Here is a 19,724-nt window from a genome sequence, read left to right as displayed (position 1 = left end):
CTAAAATAAATAAATAAAGAAGCATGACTGGAAATACAAATCATATCTCAATTGTAACCTTAAATGTTAATGGCCTAAACTCACCAATCAAGAGACATAGGCTAGTAAACTGGATCAAAAAAACAAATCCAACAATATGCTGCCTTCAAGAGACTCATATGATAGGAAAAGACATACACAGGCTGAAGGTAAAAGGTTGGGAAAAATCATACCACTCACATGGCCCTCGGAAGCAAGCAGGAGTGGCCATACTCATATCGAATAAAATCAACTTCAAACCTAAGTTAATCAAGAAGGACAAAGAAGGTCACTATATACTGTTAAAAGGAACCATCCACCAACAAGACATAACAATCATCAATTTGTATGCACCCAACAATGGAGCTGCAACGTTCATAAAACAAACTCTCCTCAAGTTCAAGAGTCAAATAGACCACAACACAATAATTATGGGTGACTTCAACACACCGCTCTCGCCATTAGACAGATCCTCTAGACAAAAACTGAATAAAGAAACTATAAAACTCAACAGCACAATCAATAATCTAGACTTAACCGACATATATAGAATATATCAAACATCATCAAGTGGATACACGTTCTTCTCAGCAGCACATGGATCCTACTCAAAGATAGACCATATATTATGCCATAAGACAACTCTTAGTAAATATAAAGGCGTGGAGATAATACCATGCACCATATCTGACCATAATGGAATGAAATTGGAAATCAATGATAAAAGAAGGAAGGAAAAATCCTACATCACATGGAAAATGAACAATATGTTATTGAATGATCAATGGGTTATAGAAGACATAAAGGAGGAGATGAAAAAATTCTTAGAGTCAAATGATAACACAGACACAACATACCGGAATTTATGGGACACAATGAAAGCAGTTTTAAGAGGGAAATTCATTTCTTGGAGTTCTTACCTCAAAAAAAGAAAAAACCAACAAATAAATGAACTCACACAACACCTCAAAAATCTAGAAAAGGAAGAGCAAAACAACAGCAAATGTAGTAGAAGACAAGAAATAATTAAAATTAGAGCAGAAATCAATGAAATTGAAACAAAAGAAACCATTGAAAAAATAGATAAAACTAAAAGTTGGTTCTTTGAAAAAATAAATAAGATAGACAAGCCCTTAGCCACGCTAACGAAAAGAAGAAGAGAGAGAACTCAAATTACTAACATACGGGATGAAAAAGGCAATATCACAACAGACACTACAGAAATACAGAAGATAATTAGAAAGTATTTTGAAACCCTATATTCTAATAAAATAGAAGATAACGAAGATATCGATAAATTTCTTAAGGCATATGAATTGCCCAGATTGAGACAGGAAGACACACACAATTTAAACAGACCAATAACAAAAGAAGAAATAGAAGAAGCCATCAAAAGACTACCAACTAAGAAAAGCCCTGGACCAGATGGGTATACAGCGGAGTTCTACAAAACCTTCAAAGAAGAATTAATACCAATACTTTTCAAGCTATTTCAAGAAATAGAAAAAGAAGGAGCTCTTCCAAATTCATTCTATGAGGCCAACATCACTTTGATCCCAAAACCAGACAAAGATACTTCAAAGAAAGAAAACTACAGACCAATATCTCTAATGAACTTGGATGCAAAAATTCTCAATAAAATTCTGGCGAATCGAATACAAAAACATATCAGAAAACTTGTGCACCATGATCAAGTAGGATTCATTCCTGGGATGCAAGGATGGTTCAATATACGGAAATCAATAAATGCTATCCACCACATCAATAGACTTAAAGACAAGAACCACATGATCATCTCGATGGATGCAGAAAAAGCATTTGACAAAGTACAGCATCCCTTTATGTTCAAAACACTAGAAAAACTAGGGATAACAGGAACTTACCTCAACATTGTAAAAGCTATCTATGCTAAGCCTCAGGCTAGCATCATTCTGAATGGAGAAAAATTGAAGGCATTCCCTCTAAAATCTGGAACAAGACAGGGATGCCCTCTATCACCACTTCTATTCAATTTAGTTCTCGAAGTACTAGCCAGAGCAATTAGACAGACAAAAGAAATTAAAGGCATAAAAATAGGAAAAGAAGAAATTAAACTATCGCTATTTGCGGATGACATGATAATATACTTAACAGACCCAAAAGAGTCTACAAAGAAGCTGCTAGAGTTAATAAATGAATTCAGCAAAGTGGCAGGTTATAAAATCAACACGCATAAATCAAAGGCATTCCTATATATCAGCAACAAAACTTCTGAAATGGAAATAAGGAAAACCACTCCATTCACAATATCCTCAAAGAAAATAAGATACTTGGGTATCAACCTAACAAAAGAGGTGAAAGATTTATACAATGAAAACTACAGAACCCTAAAGAGAGAGATAGAAGAAGATCTCAGAAGATGGAAAAATGTACCCTGTTCATGGATAGGCAGAACTAACATCATCAAAATGGCGATATTACCCAAAGTTCTCTATAGGTTTAATGCGATGCCAATCAAAATACCAACGGCATTTCTTGTAGAAATAGACAAAGCAATCATGAAATTCATATGGAAAAACAAAAGACCCAGAATAGCAAAAGCAATTCTAAGCAGGAAGTGTGAATCTGGAGGTATAGCGATACCAGAGGTCAAACTGTACTACAAAGCAATAGTAACAAAAACAGCATGGTACTGGTACCAAAACAGGCGGGTGGACCAATGGTACAGAATAGAAGACACAGAGACTAATCCACAAAGTTACAACTATCTTATATTTGATAAAGGGGCTAAAAGCATGCAATGGAGGAAGGATAGCATCTTCAACAAATGGTGCTGGGAAAATTGGAAATCCATATGCAACAAAATGAAATTGAATCCCTTTCTCTCGCCATCCACAAAAATTAACTCAAAATGGATCAGGGAGCTAGATATCAAATCAGAGACACTGCGTCTGATAGAAGAAAAAGTTGGCTACGATCTACAAATTGTGGGGTCGGGCTCCAAATTCCTTAATAGGACACCCATAGCCCAAGAGTTAACAACCAGAATAAACAAATGGGACTTACTTAAACTAAAAAGTTTTTTCTCAGCAAGAGAAACAATAAAAGAGGTAAATAGAGAGCCTACATCCTGGGAACAAATCTTTACCCCCCACACCTCTGATAGAGCCCTAATATCCAGAATGTACAAAGAACTCAAAAAATTAAATAATAAGATAACAAATAACCCAATTAACAAATGGGCCAAGGACCTCAACAGACACTTCTCAGAGGAGGACATACAATCAATCAACAAGTTCATGAAAAAATGCTCACCATCTCTAGCAATCAGAGAAATGCAAATCAAAACCACCCTAAGATACCATCTCACTCCAGTAAGATTGGCAGCCATTATGAAGTCAAACAACAACAAGTGTTGGCGGGGATGTGGGGAAAAAGGTACACTTGTACACTGCTGGTGGGGCTGCAAAATGGTGAGGCCAATTTGGAAAGCAGTATGGAGATTCCTGGGAAAGCTGGGAATGGAACCACCATTTGACCCAGCTATTGCACTTCTCGGACTATTCCCTGAGGACCTTAAAAGAGCGCACTATAGGGATACGGCTGCATCAATGATTATAGCGGCACAATTCACAATAGCTAGACTGTGGAACCAACCTAGATGCCCTTCAATAGATGAATGGATAAAGAAAATGTGGCATCTATACACAATGGAATATTATGCAGCACTAAGAAATGACAAAATTATAGAATTTGCAGGGAAATGGATGGCATTAGAGCAGATTATGCTAAGTGAAGCTAGCCAAGCCCTAAAAAACAAATGCCAAATGTCTGCTTTGATATAAAGAGAACAACTAAGAACAGAACAGGAAGGAAGAGCATGTGGAAAAGACTACAGATAACAAAGACGAATGGGGGGAGAGAAACGGAGAGAGAAGGGAAAGCATATGGAAATGGTAGGAGACCTTCAAGGATACATAAAATTACAAGAGGCTATGAGGGGCAAGGGGGAGGGAAAAAAAAGGGAGAGAATTGAACAACAGCAGGGGAGATAGAGAGGGAAGATGGGAGGGGAGGGGAGGGGAGGGGTGATAGTAGGGGTTAGGAAAGGTAGCAGAATACAACAGACACTAATATGGCATTATGTAAAAATGTGAATATGTAACAGATGTGATTCTGCAATCTATATTTGGGGTGAAAATGGGAGTTCAAAACACAATTTGAGTCTAATGTATGAAAGATGATATATCATGAGCTATGTAATGCTTTAAATAATCAATAAAAAATTAAAAAAAAAATAAAATAAATATTATCAGAAGATAATTTTTTAGAAATCAGTTTTCCATTATCCCCAAAACTCTTGAATATGACTCAGACCTCAGGTGGTGTTGCATTTGGTTTCTCAAAACACTGTTGGAGCTGGGGAGATTCTTGGTCTAGAACCTCTTAGTCTTTAAACCTGGAAAATGAATAATAGAGAACCCATGCTCTGTTTCAGCTGTGGAAACCTATTAGGCAGCAGGTATGTAAAATGCAATGAGGTGTGTCAGCATGAGAAGACAGGCTCATGTAGGAAAAAGACTTCATTCATCATTTGCTCATCCTCCCCTCTGTAGCTTTCTATAGGACTTTAAAATGAATCCACACAAGGTCTTGCTTGCTGCATGGCCTAGAGCTGGTGGGAAGGTAGAATGGTCCTCCTTCCATAGTTAACCCTATGCTACACATTCCATTTGTTTCTGAAGGTGGAAACTTGGCTTCTGCAGCTTGAACAGACCATGCAAGAGACTGTACGCCAGTCTATCACCGAAGCCATAGTGGCCTACGAGGAAACACCCCGGGAACTGTGGATTTTCGATTTCCCAGCTCAGGTTGCACTGACCAGCTCACAAATATGGTGGACTACAGATGTTGGAATAGCCTTCAGTAGGCTGGAGGAAGGCTATGAAACAGCCCTGAAGGATTTCCACAAAAAACAGGTATTTTTATAGGTTTATGATTTTTGACACTTGAAGGGACTTAAAGAGGTAAGTTTCATCCATTCCTTTATCATTTACATTTGGATAAAAATACATTCTTAGTTTTCCATCCTTTGGAAGATATGGTATTGGTTTCTATTTGAGATTATGATTGAATTTAAAGAAGTGGCTGATTTCTTCCTAGGGTGCTGTCTCTACAAATTCTAGTGGCTAAAGCTAAGTACTTAATTTTTATTTCATGGACATAAATAACTGGATAATTAACTAAAACTGAATTTTATTATTCTCTGATAAAAATTACTTGCTGGTTAATCTGCTAATAATTGCTTTTTTATTACGACTATTTTATATATAATAATGACATTTTAAAATACTTAGTTAAAATAGTATCCTGTCTTAACTTTCAGCTATTGTCAATCACTGCTCAAACTTAAATCTTTCAACAAGCATATTTCAACTTATTTTACTCTAAATTTTTTCTCTTCATTTAATTTTTTCTCCCTTGCCTTCAACTTGTCATTTTTGTGCTTTTTTGAATATTTGCTTCTTATTATCGTAATGATATTTTATAGATTATATCAATTTTATTTTCAATTTCATGATTTAGTATGTTTACTGGCAAAAATACAAAAGAAGAAAATATGCTCATAAAATTCATGAAAAATATATATATATATTTCTTTATTATAACAAGTATATTAATTATTGCAAGTTGTTAATTATAAAAGAAAATGTGGTGGGGACAGTTGGGGGAGGGTAACTGGAGACACTACATGAAAACTCTATGGACTTTCTACTCCTTTTTTCCTTTAAGCCAAAACTTTTTTTTTTTAAATGTGTATTATATTTTAAAAGGCTAAGTTTATTTAACTGGATAAAAAGCTAAATGAAAATTTTTTTTAGCTTTATGATACTTTGAAGGTCAAATTAATTTTTTTTGTTTTTTTAAAATTTTGTTTTGTTTTGTTTTATTGGTTGTTCAAAACATTACAAAGCTCATGACATATCATCTTTCATACATTTGACTCAATTGGGTTATGAACTCCCATTTTTACCCCAAATACAAATTGCAGTATCACATCAGTTACACACTCACGTTTTTACATAATGGCATATTAGTGACTGTTGTATTCTGCTACCTTTCCTATCCCCTACTGTCCCCCCTCCCCTCCCCTCCCCTCCCATCTTCCCTCTCTACCTCATCTGCTGTTGTTCAATTCTCTCCCTTGTTTCCCCCCCCTTTCTCCTCACAACCTCTTATATGTAATTTTGTGTAACATTGAGGGTCTCCTACCATTTCCATATGCTTTCCCTTCTCTCTCCCTTTCTCTCCCCCCACTCGTCTGTGTTTAGTGTTAATCTTTTCCTCATGCTCTTCCTCCCTGTTCTGTTCTTAGTTGCTCTCTTAGTTGCTCTCAAAGAAGACATTTGGCATTTGTTTTTTAAGGATTGGCTAGCTTCCCTTAGCATAATCTATTCTAATGCCATCCATTTCCCTGCAAATTGTATGATTTTGTCATTTTTTAGTGCTGCATAATACTCCATTGTGTATAGATACCACATTTTTTTTTATCCATTCATCTAATGAAGGGCATCTAGGTTGGTTCCACAGTCTAGCTATTGTGAATTGTTCCCCTATGATCATTGATGTGGCAGTATCCCTATAGTACGCTCTTTTAAGATCCTCAGGGAATAGTCCGAGAAGGGCAATAGCAGGGTCAAATGGTGGATCCATTCCCAGCTTTGCCAGGAATCTCCAAACTGCTTTCCAAATTGGCCGCACCAATTTGCAGTCCCACCAGCAATGTACAAGTGTACTCTTTTCTCCACATCCTCGCCAACACTTATTGTTACTTGACTTCATAATGGCTGCCAATCTTACTGGAGTGAGATGGTATCTTAGGGTGGTTTTGATTTGCATTTCTCTGACTGCTAGAGATGGTGAGCATTTTTTCATGTACTTGTTGATTGGTTGTATGTCCTCCTCTGAGAAGTGTCTGTTCAGGTCCTTGGCCCATTTGTTGATTGGGTTATTTGTTATCTTATTATTTAATTTTTTGAGTTCTTTGTATATTCTGGATATTAGGGCTCTATCTGAAGTGTGAGGAGTAAAAATTTGTTCCCAGGGTGTAGGCTCTCTATTTACCTCTCTTATTGTTTCTCTTGCTGAGAAAAAACTTTTTAGTTTAAGTAAGTCCAATTTGTTTATTCTTGTTATTAACTCTTGGGCTATTGGCGTCCTATTAAGGAATTTGGAGCCAGACCCCACAGTATGTAGATCGTAGCCAACTTTTTCTTCTATCAGACGCAGTGTCTCTGATTTGATATCTAGCTCCTTGATCCATTTTGAGTTAACTTTTGTGCATGGCAAGAGAAAGGGATTCAGTTTCATTTTGTTGCATATGGATTTCCAATTTTCCCAGCACAATTTGTTGAAGATGCTATCCTTCCTCCATTGCATGCTTTTAGCCCCTTTATCAAATATAAGAAAGTTGTAATTTTGTGGATTGGTTTCTGTGTCTTCTATTCTGTACCATTGGTCCACCTGCCTGTTTTGGTACCAGTACCATGCTGTTTTTGTTACTATTGCTTTGTAGTACAGTTTGACCTCTGGTATCGCTATACCTCCAGATTCACACTTCCTGCTTAGAATTGCTTTTGCTATTCTGGGTCTTTTGTTTTTCCATATGAATTTCATGATTGTTTTATCTATTTCTACAAGAAATGCCGTTGGGATTTTGATTGGCATCGCATTAAACCTATAGAGAACTTTGGGTAATATCGCCATTTTGATGATGTTAGTTCTGCCTATCCATGAACAGGGTACATTTTTCCATCTTCTGAGATCTTCTTCTATCTCTCTCTTTAGGGTTCTGTAGTTTTCATTGTATAAATCTTTCACCTCTTTTGTTAGGTTGATTCCCAAGTATCTTATTTTCTTTGAGGATATTGTGAATGGAGTGTTTTTCCTCATTTCCATTTCAGAAGTTTTGTTGCTGATATACAGGAATGCCTTTGATTTATGTGTGTTGATTTTATATCCTGCCACTTTGCTGAATTCATTTATTAACTCTAGCAGTTTCTTTGTAGATCCTTTGGGTCTGTTAAGTATATTATCATGTCATCTGCAAATAGCGATAATTTAAGTTCTTCTTTTCCTATTTTTATGCCTTTAATTTCTTTTGTCTAATTGCTCTGGCTAGTATTTCAAGAACTAAATTGAATAGAAGTGGTGATAGAGGGCATCCCTGTCTTGTTCCAGATTTTAGAGGGAATGCCTTCAGTTTTTCTCCATTTAGGATGATGCTAGCCTGAGGTTTAGCATATATAACTTTTACCTTGTTGAGGTAAGTTCCTGTTATCCCTAGTTTTTCTAGTGTTTTGAGCATAAAGGGATGCTGTACTTTGTCGAATGCTTTTTCTGCATCCATCGAGATGATCATATGGTTCTTGTCTTTAAGTCTATTGATGTGGTGGATTACATTTATTGATTTCCGTATATTGAACCAGCCTTGCATCCCAGGGATGAATCCTACTTGATCATGATGCACAATTTTTTTGATATGCTTTTGTATTCGATTCGCCAGGATTTTATTGAGAATTTTTGCATCTAGGTTCATTAGAGATATTGGTCTGTAGTTTTCTTTCTTTGAAGTGTCTTTGTCTGGTTTCGGGATCAGGGTGATGTTGGTCTCATAGAATGAATTTGGAAGAACTCCTTCTTTTTCTATTTCTTGAAATAGCTTGAAAAGTATTAGTATTAATTCTTCTTTGAAGGTTTTGTAGAACTCTGCTGTATACCCATCCGGTCCAGGGCTTTTTTTGGTTGGTAGTCTTTTGATGGCTTCTTGTATTTCTTCTTTTGTTATTGGTCTGTTTAAATTGTGTGTGTCTTCCTGACTCAATCTGGGCAGATCGTATGACTTAAGAAATTTATCGATATCTTCATTATCTTCTATTTTATTGGAATATAGGGTTTCAAAATACTTTCTAATTATCTTCTGTATTTCTGTAGTGTCTGTTGTGATATTGCCTTTTTCATCCTGTATGTTAGTAATTTGAGTTGTCTCTCTTCTCTTCATTAGCATGGCTAAGGGCCTGTTGATCTTATTTATTTTTTCAAAGAACCAACTTTTAGTGTTTTCAATTTTTTCAATGATTTTTTTGTTTCAATTTCATTGATTTCTGCTCTAATTTTAATTATTTCTTGTCTTCTACTACATTTGCTGTTGTTTTGCTCTTTTCTAGGTTTTTGAGGTGTAGTGTGAGTTCATTTATTTGTTGGTTTTTTCTTCTTTTTGAGGAAAGAACTCCAAGAAATGAATCTCCCTCTTAAAACTGCTTTCATTGTGTCCCATAGATTCCGGTATGTTGTGTCTGTATTGTCATTTGTCTCTAAGAATTTTTTTATTTCCTCCTCTATGTCTTCTGTAACCCATTGATCATTCAGTAATATATTGTTCATTTTCCATGTGATGTAGGATTTTTCCTTCCTTCTTTTATCATTGATTTCCAGTTTCATTCCATTATGATCAGATATGGTGCATGTTATTATCTCCACACCTTTATATTTACTGAGAGTCGCCCTATGGCATAATATATGGTCTATCTTTGAGTAGGATCCATGTGCTGCTGAGAAGAATGTGTATCCACTTGATGATGTTTGATATATTCTATATATGTCGGTTAAGTCTAGGTTATTGATTGTGCTGTTGAGTTCTATAGTTTCTTTATTCAGTTTTTGTCTAGAGGATCTGTCTAATGGCGAGAGTGGTGTGTTGAAGTCACCCATTATTATTGTGTTGTAGTCTATTTGACTCTTGAACTTGAGGAGAGTTTGTTTTATGAACGTTGCAGCACCATTGTTTGGTGCATACAAATTGATAATTGTTATGTCTTGTTGGTGGATGGTTCCTTTTAACAGTATATAGTGTCCTTCTTCATCCCTTTTGATTAACTTAGGTTTGAAGTTGATTTTATTCGATATGAGTATGGCCACTCCTGCTTGCTTCTGAGGGCCATGTGAGTGGTATGATTTTTCCCAACCTTTTACCTTTAGCCTGTGTAAGTCTTTTCCTATCATATGAGTCTCCTGAAGGCAGCATATTGTTGGATTTGTTTTTTTTATCCAGTTTACTAGCCTATGTCTCTTGGTTGGTGAGTTTAGGCCATTAACATTTAAGGTTACAATTGAAATATGATTTCTACTTCCAGTCATGTTTATTTATTTATTTTAGTTTGGCTAGTTTTTACTTTTTGGTTATTTTCCTCCCCCTTTACTGAGATACCTCCCGCTGTTAGTTTGGGGCACTATTTTTCAATTCCTCTTCTTGTAGTATTTTGCTCAAAATGCTTTGCAGTGCTGGTTTTCTGGCTGCGAATTATTTTAGCTTTTGTTTATCGTGGAAGATTTTAATTTCATTGTCAAATCTGAAGCTTAATTTTGCTGGATACAGTATTCTTGGTTGGAATCCATTATTTTTCAGCGTTTGAAATACATTGTTCCAGGATCTTCTCGCTTTCAAAGTCTGTGATGAGAAATCAGTCCTTAACCTAATTGGTTTACCCCTGAATGTAATCTGCCTCCTTGCTCTCGTAGCTTTTAATATTCTCTACTTGTTCTGTACATTGGCTATCTTCATAATTATATGTCTTGGAGTTGGTCTATTACGGTTTTGAATGTTTGGGGTCCTGTAGGCTTCCAGGATTTGGTAATCCATTCCATCTTTCATCTCTGGGAAGTTTTCTAGAATTATTTCATTTAATAGGTTGTCCATTCTTTGGTTTGATTTTCTATGCCTTCTTCTATCCTGATGACTCTCAAATTTGTTTTTTTATGACATCCCATATCTCTTAAATAGATTGCTCATGGGATTTAAGCATCTTTTCTGTGTTGACTATATTCTTTTCAAGTTGATAAACTTTGTCTTCATTATCTGCTGTTCTGGCTTCTACTTGATCTAGTCTATTTGTAATGTTCTCGTTTGAGTTTTTAATTTGGTTTATAGTTTCCTGCATTACTAAGATTACTGTTTGATTTTTTTTTTTAAGATCTCTATCTCCTGGTAAAGCTTGTTCTTTGCCATTTGAATTTGTTTGTTTAATTCATTTTCAAAATATACTTTTATTGCTTGGACTTGCTGTCTCATGTCTTCTCTAATATTCCTTTCCATCTGAGTTAGGTATGCCTTGAGTTCTTTCCTTATCCATGTTTCTGATGCTTCTAGGTCCTCCTGTAGATTTAAGTTGCCTTGAATTGTTTGTACTCCTTTTTTCCCTTGTTTTTTCATGATGTTCACGTTACTTTCCAGCTCTATTTGATTGCTGTGTTTCTGCTCTCTTCTATAGATTTGTTTTGGTTTTGTATATCTCTGTTGTCTCTCCTTTGTGTTGGTAGACTATGCCTGCTAAAGTGGATTCCGCTGGGAAGGAATTCCAATGGCCGAGCTCCAGTGACGTCACCTCTCTGCTATGGCGGGCCCCAGGCTCCTTTCCAGGGTGTCCAAATGGGAGGGTGGGACTGGACTGTCTCTGGTTGGTTTCAGCTCCCAGTCGCCGGCGGGCGGGCGGACGGGCGGGTGGTCTCCAGCCGCCCAGTCGCACGGGCAGCGGGTGGGCTCTTGCCAGCAGGCAGGCGATCTCTAGCCGTCCAGTTGTGTGGTCGGTCGCCGGCCGGTGGGCGGTCTCCAGCCACCCAGTCGCACGTAATGATATTTTGTAGAGTATATCAATTTTATTTTCAATTTCATGACTTAGTATGTTTATTGGCAAAAATACAAAAGAAGAAAATATGCTCATAAAATTCATGAAAAATATTTTTTAAAAAGCAAAATATAGATTCACTTTCTAGAAAAAAACATTTGGCATACAAACATTTAAAGTTTTTCTTCTATTAACTAATTCTACCTTTGTGTGAGTGTATAGATGCCTATCTCTACATAAATATGTGTCAATTTGTGCTATTTACATATAATATATATATATACATATGTGTGTGTATTTTATATATATATATATATATATATATATATATATATATATATATAGTAGATGTATATCTATATTGGCAGATATGCATAGAAAAGTATCATTTTCTTTTACATGCCATATATTTTATTTGGTTAATTAATGTTTTCATTCAATATATTACCAACATTTTTTCTCATGATTATACATCAAATTTACACTAAAAATAACCAAATGGTATTCATTTATCTGGAAATTCCAGCATTTGTTTCCTCCCTCTACTTTCTTTGGGTTTCCTCTGATGGTCCAATTCTTAGGCAGGCTCTTGCTTCTATGGTCCTAGGAATGATGTTTGTGCTCTCAAGGCTCTTAAATTGTTTTAACAATTTAATGTTCATAGATGAAAATCATTTATTTCCATCTCGAGTATCCCCTCTTTTTTTAACCATTATTTGCCATTATTTTATGTTATTTTTTGAACCCTATAAATTGTGGTGGTGGGAATGACATTATTTTAAATTTTACTTAAATTCACCAATGTTTTTAGCAATGACTTAATTAATTTTTATCCCATTTCCTATTTCTGGATTTAATTTGTCTCCATAGTAGACCGTTTAGCAGTTCACACAGTGAGTGGTTGATTATCATTGGAAACCTTCTGGTTCCTTGTCTTTTTTTATTTTGAATTTTGATATTTTTGCTAGGTATAGAATTCTAAATTGAGAGTTATTTTCTTTTCAAACTTTAAAAATATTTTTCCATTATCTTGTGGTTTTTATTTTTATAAAATCTTCAGTTAAATTTGCTTTTCCTTTGTAATTAGTCTATTGGTTGTGGCTGCTTTTAAGATTTCTTTTTGTGGTTCTGATATTTTATTATACTATAGATTATTGTAGGTTTTTTTTTATTCAAATTTAGTATGCTAAAGACACAGTGAACCTGAATCTTCATTTATATGTCTGTCTTCAACTTCAGAAAAATTTTCTTCCAGTTCTGATTTGAATAATTCTTTCTCTGCATTTGCTCTATTTTCTTCATCTAGAGTTTTATTGTATGTTGAAACTTCTCATTCTGCCCCCTCCATCTCTTAAACTGTAGTTTAAATTTCCCAACTCTTTCTCTGTTTGTGCTATAATCCAAGTGATTTTTAAAATCTACTTCCGACTTTACTCAACATTTTTTTTTTATAAATCTGCTTCTGAGTTTACTAACCTCTTTCATAGCATATGTAGCATATGATTAAGAAAAAAAACCTCAGGTTATATAGGTTTAGATCTCAGCTTCTACCACTTACTTACCAGCTGTATAACTTGGCTTTGGACAAGCTATCTATCTGCTATATGTTTCATCATCTGTAAAGCAAGGATAGTGATGGTACCAGGATTATATATTATATGTAACAAGTTAGATGAAACTGGTTAATATATGTAAAATGCTATTTTAAAGTACTTGACAAAATTTAAGTATGACGTGTTAGCCATATATTATAATATTATTATATTATGAAGTTGTTGGCAACAACAATGACAGTTGTGTCTAATATGATACATAATATGATACATTTCGCCATTAATTGGCCATAAAATTTCCAAATATATATAAAAATTGAAACAATAACAATTATGTGCATGCCTACCACCTAGATTCTATAATTAATATTTTGTTTCATTTCTCATATTTGTTGTTTAGCTCTCCACCCATTCATATATATAAATAGATAGATAGATATAGATATAGATAACATTCATTTCAAAAGAAATAACAGAAATCTGTAATCTTTGCCCCTAAACACTTGAAGTTTTTTTTACTTTAAAGATTTCACGTATTTTATTTGACAAATAAAAATTGTATTTATTTGGGCAGACGTTGAGCTCAGTGGCAGAGCACTTGCCTAGCATCTGTGAGGCACTGGGTTCGATTCTAAGCACCACATATCAATAAATAAAATAAAGGTTCATTGACAACTAAAAATTTTTTTTTAAATTATATTATTGTGTATAACTTGATGTTTTGATATACATTGTGAAATGATTAAATCAAACTATTTAGCATATGTATTCATATAATAATTTTTGTGGTGAAAGCATTAAAGTCTTAACAATTTTCAAATATATAATGTTTCGTTATTAACTGTAGTCACCAATAATATACAATAGATCTCTTGAACTCGCTCCTTCTATCCAACTGGAGTTTTGTGTTATTTGACTAACACTTTTCCAATCCCACCCCATCCCCCTAACCCCTGCCTCTGGTAACCACTGTTTCACTTTGTTTAAATACCAGTTCCACTTTGTCATGCTCCATTTGTAAGTAAGCTCATGTAGTGTTTCTTTTTTTGCCTTGTTTATTTCACTTAACATAATGTCCTTTAGGTTTCTCACTGTTACTGCAGATCCAAGATTTCCTTCTTTTTAAAACCTGAATAGTATTCCATTGCATGTATTTACCACTTTTTTAAAAAAATTCACTCATCTATTGATGGAATGGAAGTTGATTAAATGTCTTGACTATTATGTATAGTGTTGCCATGAACTTAGGACTGCATAGGACTTACGTTTGACATACTGACTTCAATTCTTTTGAATGTATCCCCAGGAATGAGTTTTCTGGATGCTACGGTAGTTCCATTTTTAGTTTTCTGAATAATTGCCATACTGTTTTCAATAAAGGTAGTATAAAGATACAGTCTCACCAGTGGTGTACAAGGATTTCCTTATAGATACTTCACCTTACTTATCTCACTAGTTTAATTTCAGTAATTGCATCTCAACCTCCCAAAGTTCTTTTGGGTTTTTAAAAATCAGTTTTATGAATATACCAGTCTTTCTACTGTGGTTTTCAGTCTTTCATTAGTTATTTCAGAGATGTTCCATACTTTTATTTAGATTGTTCTACCAATACTAGTTCTCTTGAGACTGGTTTTTGGTACTGGGAATTGAACCCAGGGGCACTAAAGCACATTCTAGCCCTTTATCTTTTTAATTTCAAGATAGAGTTTTGCTATTTTGCCTAGGCTGCTCTCAAACGTAATTGTCCTGCCTCGGCCTACTGAGTCACTGGGATTGTAGACATGCATTATCACTTTGGGCTCTGTGATTATTTATTAAAAGGTTATCAAAGTTCGCTTTTCCTGTAAAAAGTCTCTACTGAGTTGCACCAATGTCGTCTTGTGTGTTTTTCCCCTCTTTTATTCAAGATCTCTTATAGGTTCTGGATTAATTTTGTGGTTACTCTGTTTAGGACTTCCTGATCCTATTTGCAGGGTCCTTTTGGAACACCTCAGCTTCACATGACATAGATTTGAGATTTTGAGTGTTGTAAAGGATTTTGTTGCTTTTCAAAGCACCAACATATTTCAAGCTTTCATGTTGCTTCTTTGCTTCCCCTTTGGTAACAATGGCAGCTGCTCCTGCTGCTCTTCCTCCTCAGGCAATTCACATTCCAGGAGCTTTAACTTATTCAACTAATTCGAGAAATTTAGCTTTCTTCTCTCAATATTTTTTTTGCTTTCCATTTTGTTCAATATTTATATAACACTGTGTGAGTGTGTGTGTGTGTGTGTGTGTGTGTGTGTGTGTGTGTATGAAATGAGAAGTAGAGAAAAGGAAGAAAAGGAGAAAAAGAAGAAAGCTTTTATCAATTTAACTGTGAAACACTCCAAACACAAATTGGAATGTTTGACAGACAAACAAAACAGGTGCCTTCGTTATAGTATTTCAGTTCTGCAACGATACTAATGTATAATCTAGAGAAACTAACACTTTTTTTTTGAGTCTTTGAAAATGTTTATTAAATTTCTACATATACATTTATTATAATCGCATCTGAGAATCCTTTTGTCAATATAATTAGACACAATGAAATAAGGTGCTAGCATCCATAATTTGTCAATGAATACAGATCAGTTAGCAGGTCTGTTACAAAAAGATGAAGCCAAAAGGAAGGTGCTCCCTTTCTCATACCCAGACCTCCTAGGATCCTCTCCCTGAGCATGCTTGCTTCTGGATCACATGGACCCATTCTAAACAGTTACACTGCTTTTCAAACAAATTTCTCTCCCAGTCATTATCTTGTTCAGATTTTCTACTGATTTGTACAACATCATTTATTTACAGGACCTTTGAAATGTTTCCAGTTCATGGAACTTTTATAACACAATAACACCATAGCTTACAGAGAATTTGCTATTCTTTTATTTTGCAACAGTGTTCTTATATTCCCTTATTTTCTCTAAGAAAATGTCATCCTAGTCTCAAGCAAACAATATTTTCAATAACCGATGAATAATGATAGAAGAGAGATATATGGAAACCTGATTCAGTGTATATTAGTGCAATCCCAATACAATAAAACTTTGTGAAGCTTTAATAATAATTCAAAAAAATATCATATCAGAAATTCCCAAAACAAAATATTGGCTCATGTAACAAATGGCTACAAAGTACCTACTAATACTATGAGGTGCCACATGTTGGCGAACCGAATCCTTTCTCCTGCATCTTAGGGGATCACCTCTTGGAGGTTTGATTGGCATACTTAACAGATCTCAAGTAAAAACTTCTAATATCTCCATCAAAAATTGATCAGACAAATTATAGAGTCCTCCTTAACTCCTCTCACAGAATACCCAACATCTCTGCAGACTACCAATTAAACCTTTAAAATATTCAATCTTTCTAGTTCTGTTTAATTTCACAGCCAGCACCATGATAAAAATCCAGCAGGATTCCTATTCTGTATAATTACAGAGCATCTTAATTGGTGTCTACTCCAATACCTGCCTCACAATATTTGATTTTTTCATAAAAATGATATGATACATTCACAGCCACACTGAAATAAATATGTGACAAGGGTCAACAATATCCTATGTGAAGAAATGACATGAAATATTTTCAAAGAAAAATTTGTATTTCCTGTGTCATGTAAAAAAAATATGTTCTGGCAAATTTTTGGATTTGACTTACATTGATTTCACATATATGGCAATGCATTTGCTTGGTAGCTCTTTTCTGATTCAAAAATCTGGGGATGGATTCTGTACAAATGATCAATTAAGAATCTCTAAATCATTTTTCCCACATGTGTGCCATGGTTTTTCTTTTCATCTGTTTTGTTTTGTTCCTCCTACTTCCTTGTGACTATCTTCAAGTGAAGATGCTGGCATACATGTGGCCCAGGTTTCATCCTCAGCATCACATACAAACAAAGATGTTGTGTCCACTGAAAACTTGATTTCACATATGTGGCCATGCATTTGTTTGGTCAGTTCCTCATTGACTGAAAAATCCAGGTACAGATTCTGTTCAAATGATAGATTAACAATCTCCAATTCATGTTTTCTAAATGTGTGCCACTGCTTTTTTTTCCTCTTTCCTGTTTTGCTTCTTCTACTTCTTTATGACTATTTTCAACTGAAGATGCAGAGATCCATGGCAGATTCACATCCAGAAGTGACTGCTGTTGAGTCATCACTGTTTTGGGGGCCCTTTGATGCATGTTTTTCCTTCTAAGACCATGTGGTCAGTGGACTCCTGGGTCTACTATGTACAGCTGGGGAGGAAGGTCATGTATAAGTTGCAAGACAGCCACAGCTGACCCCACAACCTTCTCCTCTAAACTAGGGCTCATCTTTGGAAGTCATGTTGAACCTCTGCTCCTTGGGCTTTCTCAGTGGTAAAGTGAGCAACTCTGGAGCAGCATCCATTAATATAGCCCACCCTAGACGCGTCCTCAGATTGAGAAACTAACACTTGAATACTTTCAAAGTTGTGGTTTGGGTCTAAGTTGAAATCCTTTTAGTGTTCTCCCTTTAAAAATGATGGAACCATCTGCTAGAGTGTTTTTAATTAAAATCACTCTTGGTAATATTGCGAACAGTTTTTAAAATGAACTTTAGTTCTTTTAAATGACTTAATTTAAAAACTAGAGATCAGATTTGGCTATAATTGGTGATCTACCTAAACAAGTATTTTTTTACCTTTTCTTGCAAAGTATAGTGAAATAAATCTAAGATAATTATTTTAAATTCTATTTTCCTGAGGTCTTTTATGACTGCATGTATGATGATATTGCGATTAAATGCAAAAATTCTGCATTTTGGAGTGTATATACCTGCTTTGTCTTTGAAAATTCTCAGGTTTGAATTTTCCTTGTGGAGAAAAATGTGTTTTAAAGGCTTTTGACCTGGTAAGAAAGTATTTCTTCTCCTTCATTATTGAAATATGTGAGAAATTGAGAGTACAATTACATTTTGTACTTTTAAAAAATTATCAACTGTAGTATACTGAGAAATTACCCAGAGACCTTTGATGAGATTCATAATCAACAACATAAAACTTTTCTCATTAATGGTCCATCTTCCCCCTACACACAAAGATTCAAAATTACTGTGTTTAGGAAAGAAACCTTATTTTGTTGCTTAAAGTCAATTTTGGCCTCACTCACAGATGCTGAGAAATTGTTTAAAACCCAGATTGTATACAAAATTTGTAATTATCTTTATTTTGTCCTAATCCTTATTAACTGACTTGGAGAACTTGTCAATCCTGAAGCTACCCACTACATACTGGACACAAGTTTTTTTTTTTTTTTTTTTGTCTTTTTGCCTTCATATAATAGTGGGATCTGATAGTTTCATGCTTTATAATCTACAGGGACCCACAATAAGTTGAGGAAAGCACATGTGTTTTACTTCTTTTCTCATCCCAAATTAAGTTGATATCATCAGGTTTCCTATTGCAGATAGAAAATGTTTTTTTTTTAATTGTACTGAATTTGTAAAAACTTTTTCCTTATTATTTCCTAAACAATATAGTATAACTATTTATATAGCATTTATGTTGTATTATACTATAAGTAATCTATATGTTAAAGTACAGGGAGAAGGTACATGGGTTATACCCAGAGACTATGCCTTTTTTTTTTTTTTTTAATAAGGGACTTGTACATCTATAGATTTTTGTATCTGGCGGTGGTGGGGAGGCAATCCTGAAACCAAGTCACCAAGAGATGACTGCACATGGAATCACAAGATATGAAAAATATATTCATGTTGTTCCTGAAAGTACTGGACCAGATAATGTGAAAGATACCAGGAATTTAACCAACAGATGAAATTGAACTGATGGGTAACTTAGAGGGAACAAAATCAGTGCAGTCATTCAAAAATGAGGAAGTTCTAGTCAAATAGGGAATGACACATCCATTTTAATCCAGTGAAATTTCAGAAAAATCAAAAACTGAGGTTCAACAAATATAAAAAACACAGTCTATGGTCAGTGATAGGATTGAATGTAGAAGAGGTGGGCAGTTAGAATCTCTTCCACTCCCCCCACACCCCAACTAATACTAATAAAGGTGTTTTTCCCCAGTAAAAATCCTGTGAAATCATTTGTAAAGTGAGCCATGTATAGAGGACTTTCATCATGATTATGCCTTGACTATAGAGCAGGGGTTAGCCAACTTTTCCCATGAAGAAGCAGATGGTAAATGGTTTGCTTTCCAACTTAACATCTCTGTTGTGCTGGTGAGAAAGAAGCTATAGGTAAATTTGTAAGCAAATGGGTATAGCTGGGTTCCAACAAAAATTTATTTATAAAACCAGATGGTGGGCCAGGTTTGGCTCATGGCTTGCAGTTTACCTCCTTTTTCTAGAGAAAAAAATGTAGAGTAGATCCTGTAGTAACTCAAGATCCACACCATGACAGATGGAGGTAAGAGAAAAAGAGGATTTGTTACTCATGTGCCATATGATTCCAATCTGATTCATTAACACAAGAG

The 19,724-nt window shown here is 34.9% G+C and overlaps 1 protein-coding gene across 3 annotated transcripts in view; it reads left to right on the top strand.

The window, feature by feature from the left end:
* DNAH11 (dynein axonemal heavy chain 11) overlaps positions 1-19,724 on the top strand; it is a 278,938-nt gene that overhangs the window by 50,744 nt on the left and 208,470 nt on the right. For all 3 annotated transcript variants that reach the window (XM_081287176.1, XM_081287175.1, XM_081287177.1), the window contains one exon: positions 4,743-4,976. In XM_081287176.1, the coding sequence (XP_081143302.1) occupies positions 4,743-4,976 (234 nt within the window). The remainder of the gene's footprint in view (positions 1-4,742; positions 4,977-19,724) is intronic.

The sequence above is a fragment of the Spermophilus citellus genome (genome assembly GCF_964194105.1).
Source record: "Spermophilus citellus genome assembly, chromosome: 3".
In the NCBI taxonomy this organism is placed as follows: domain Eukaryota; kingdom Metazoa; phylum Chordata; class Mammalia; order Rodentia; family Sciuridae; genus Spermophilus; species Spermophilus citellus.
This window is presented reverse-complemented; position numbering and strand designations above follow the sequence as displayed.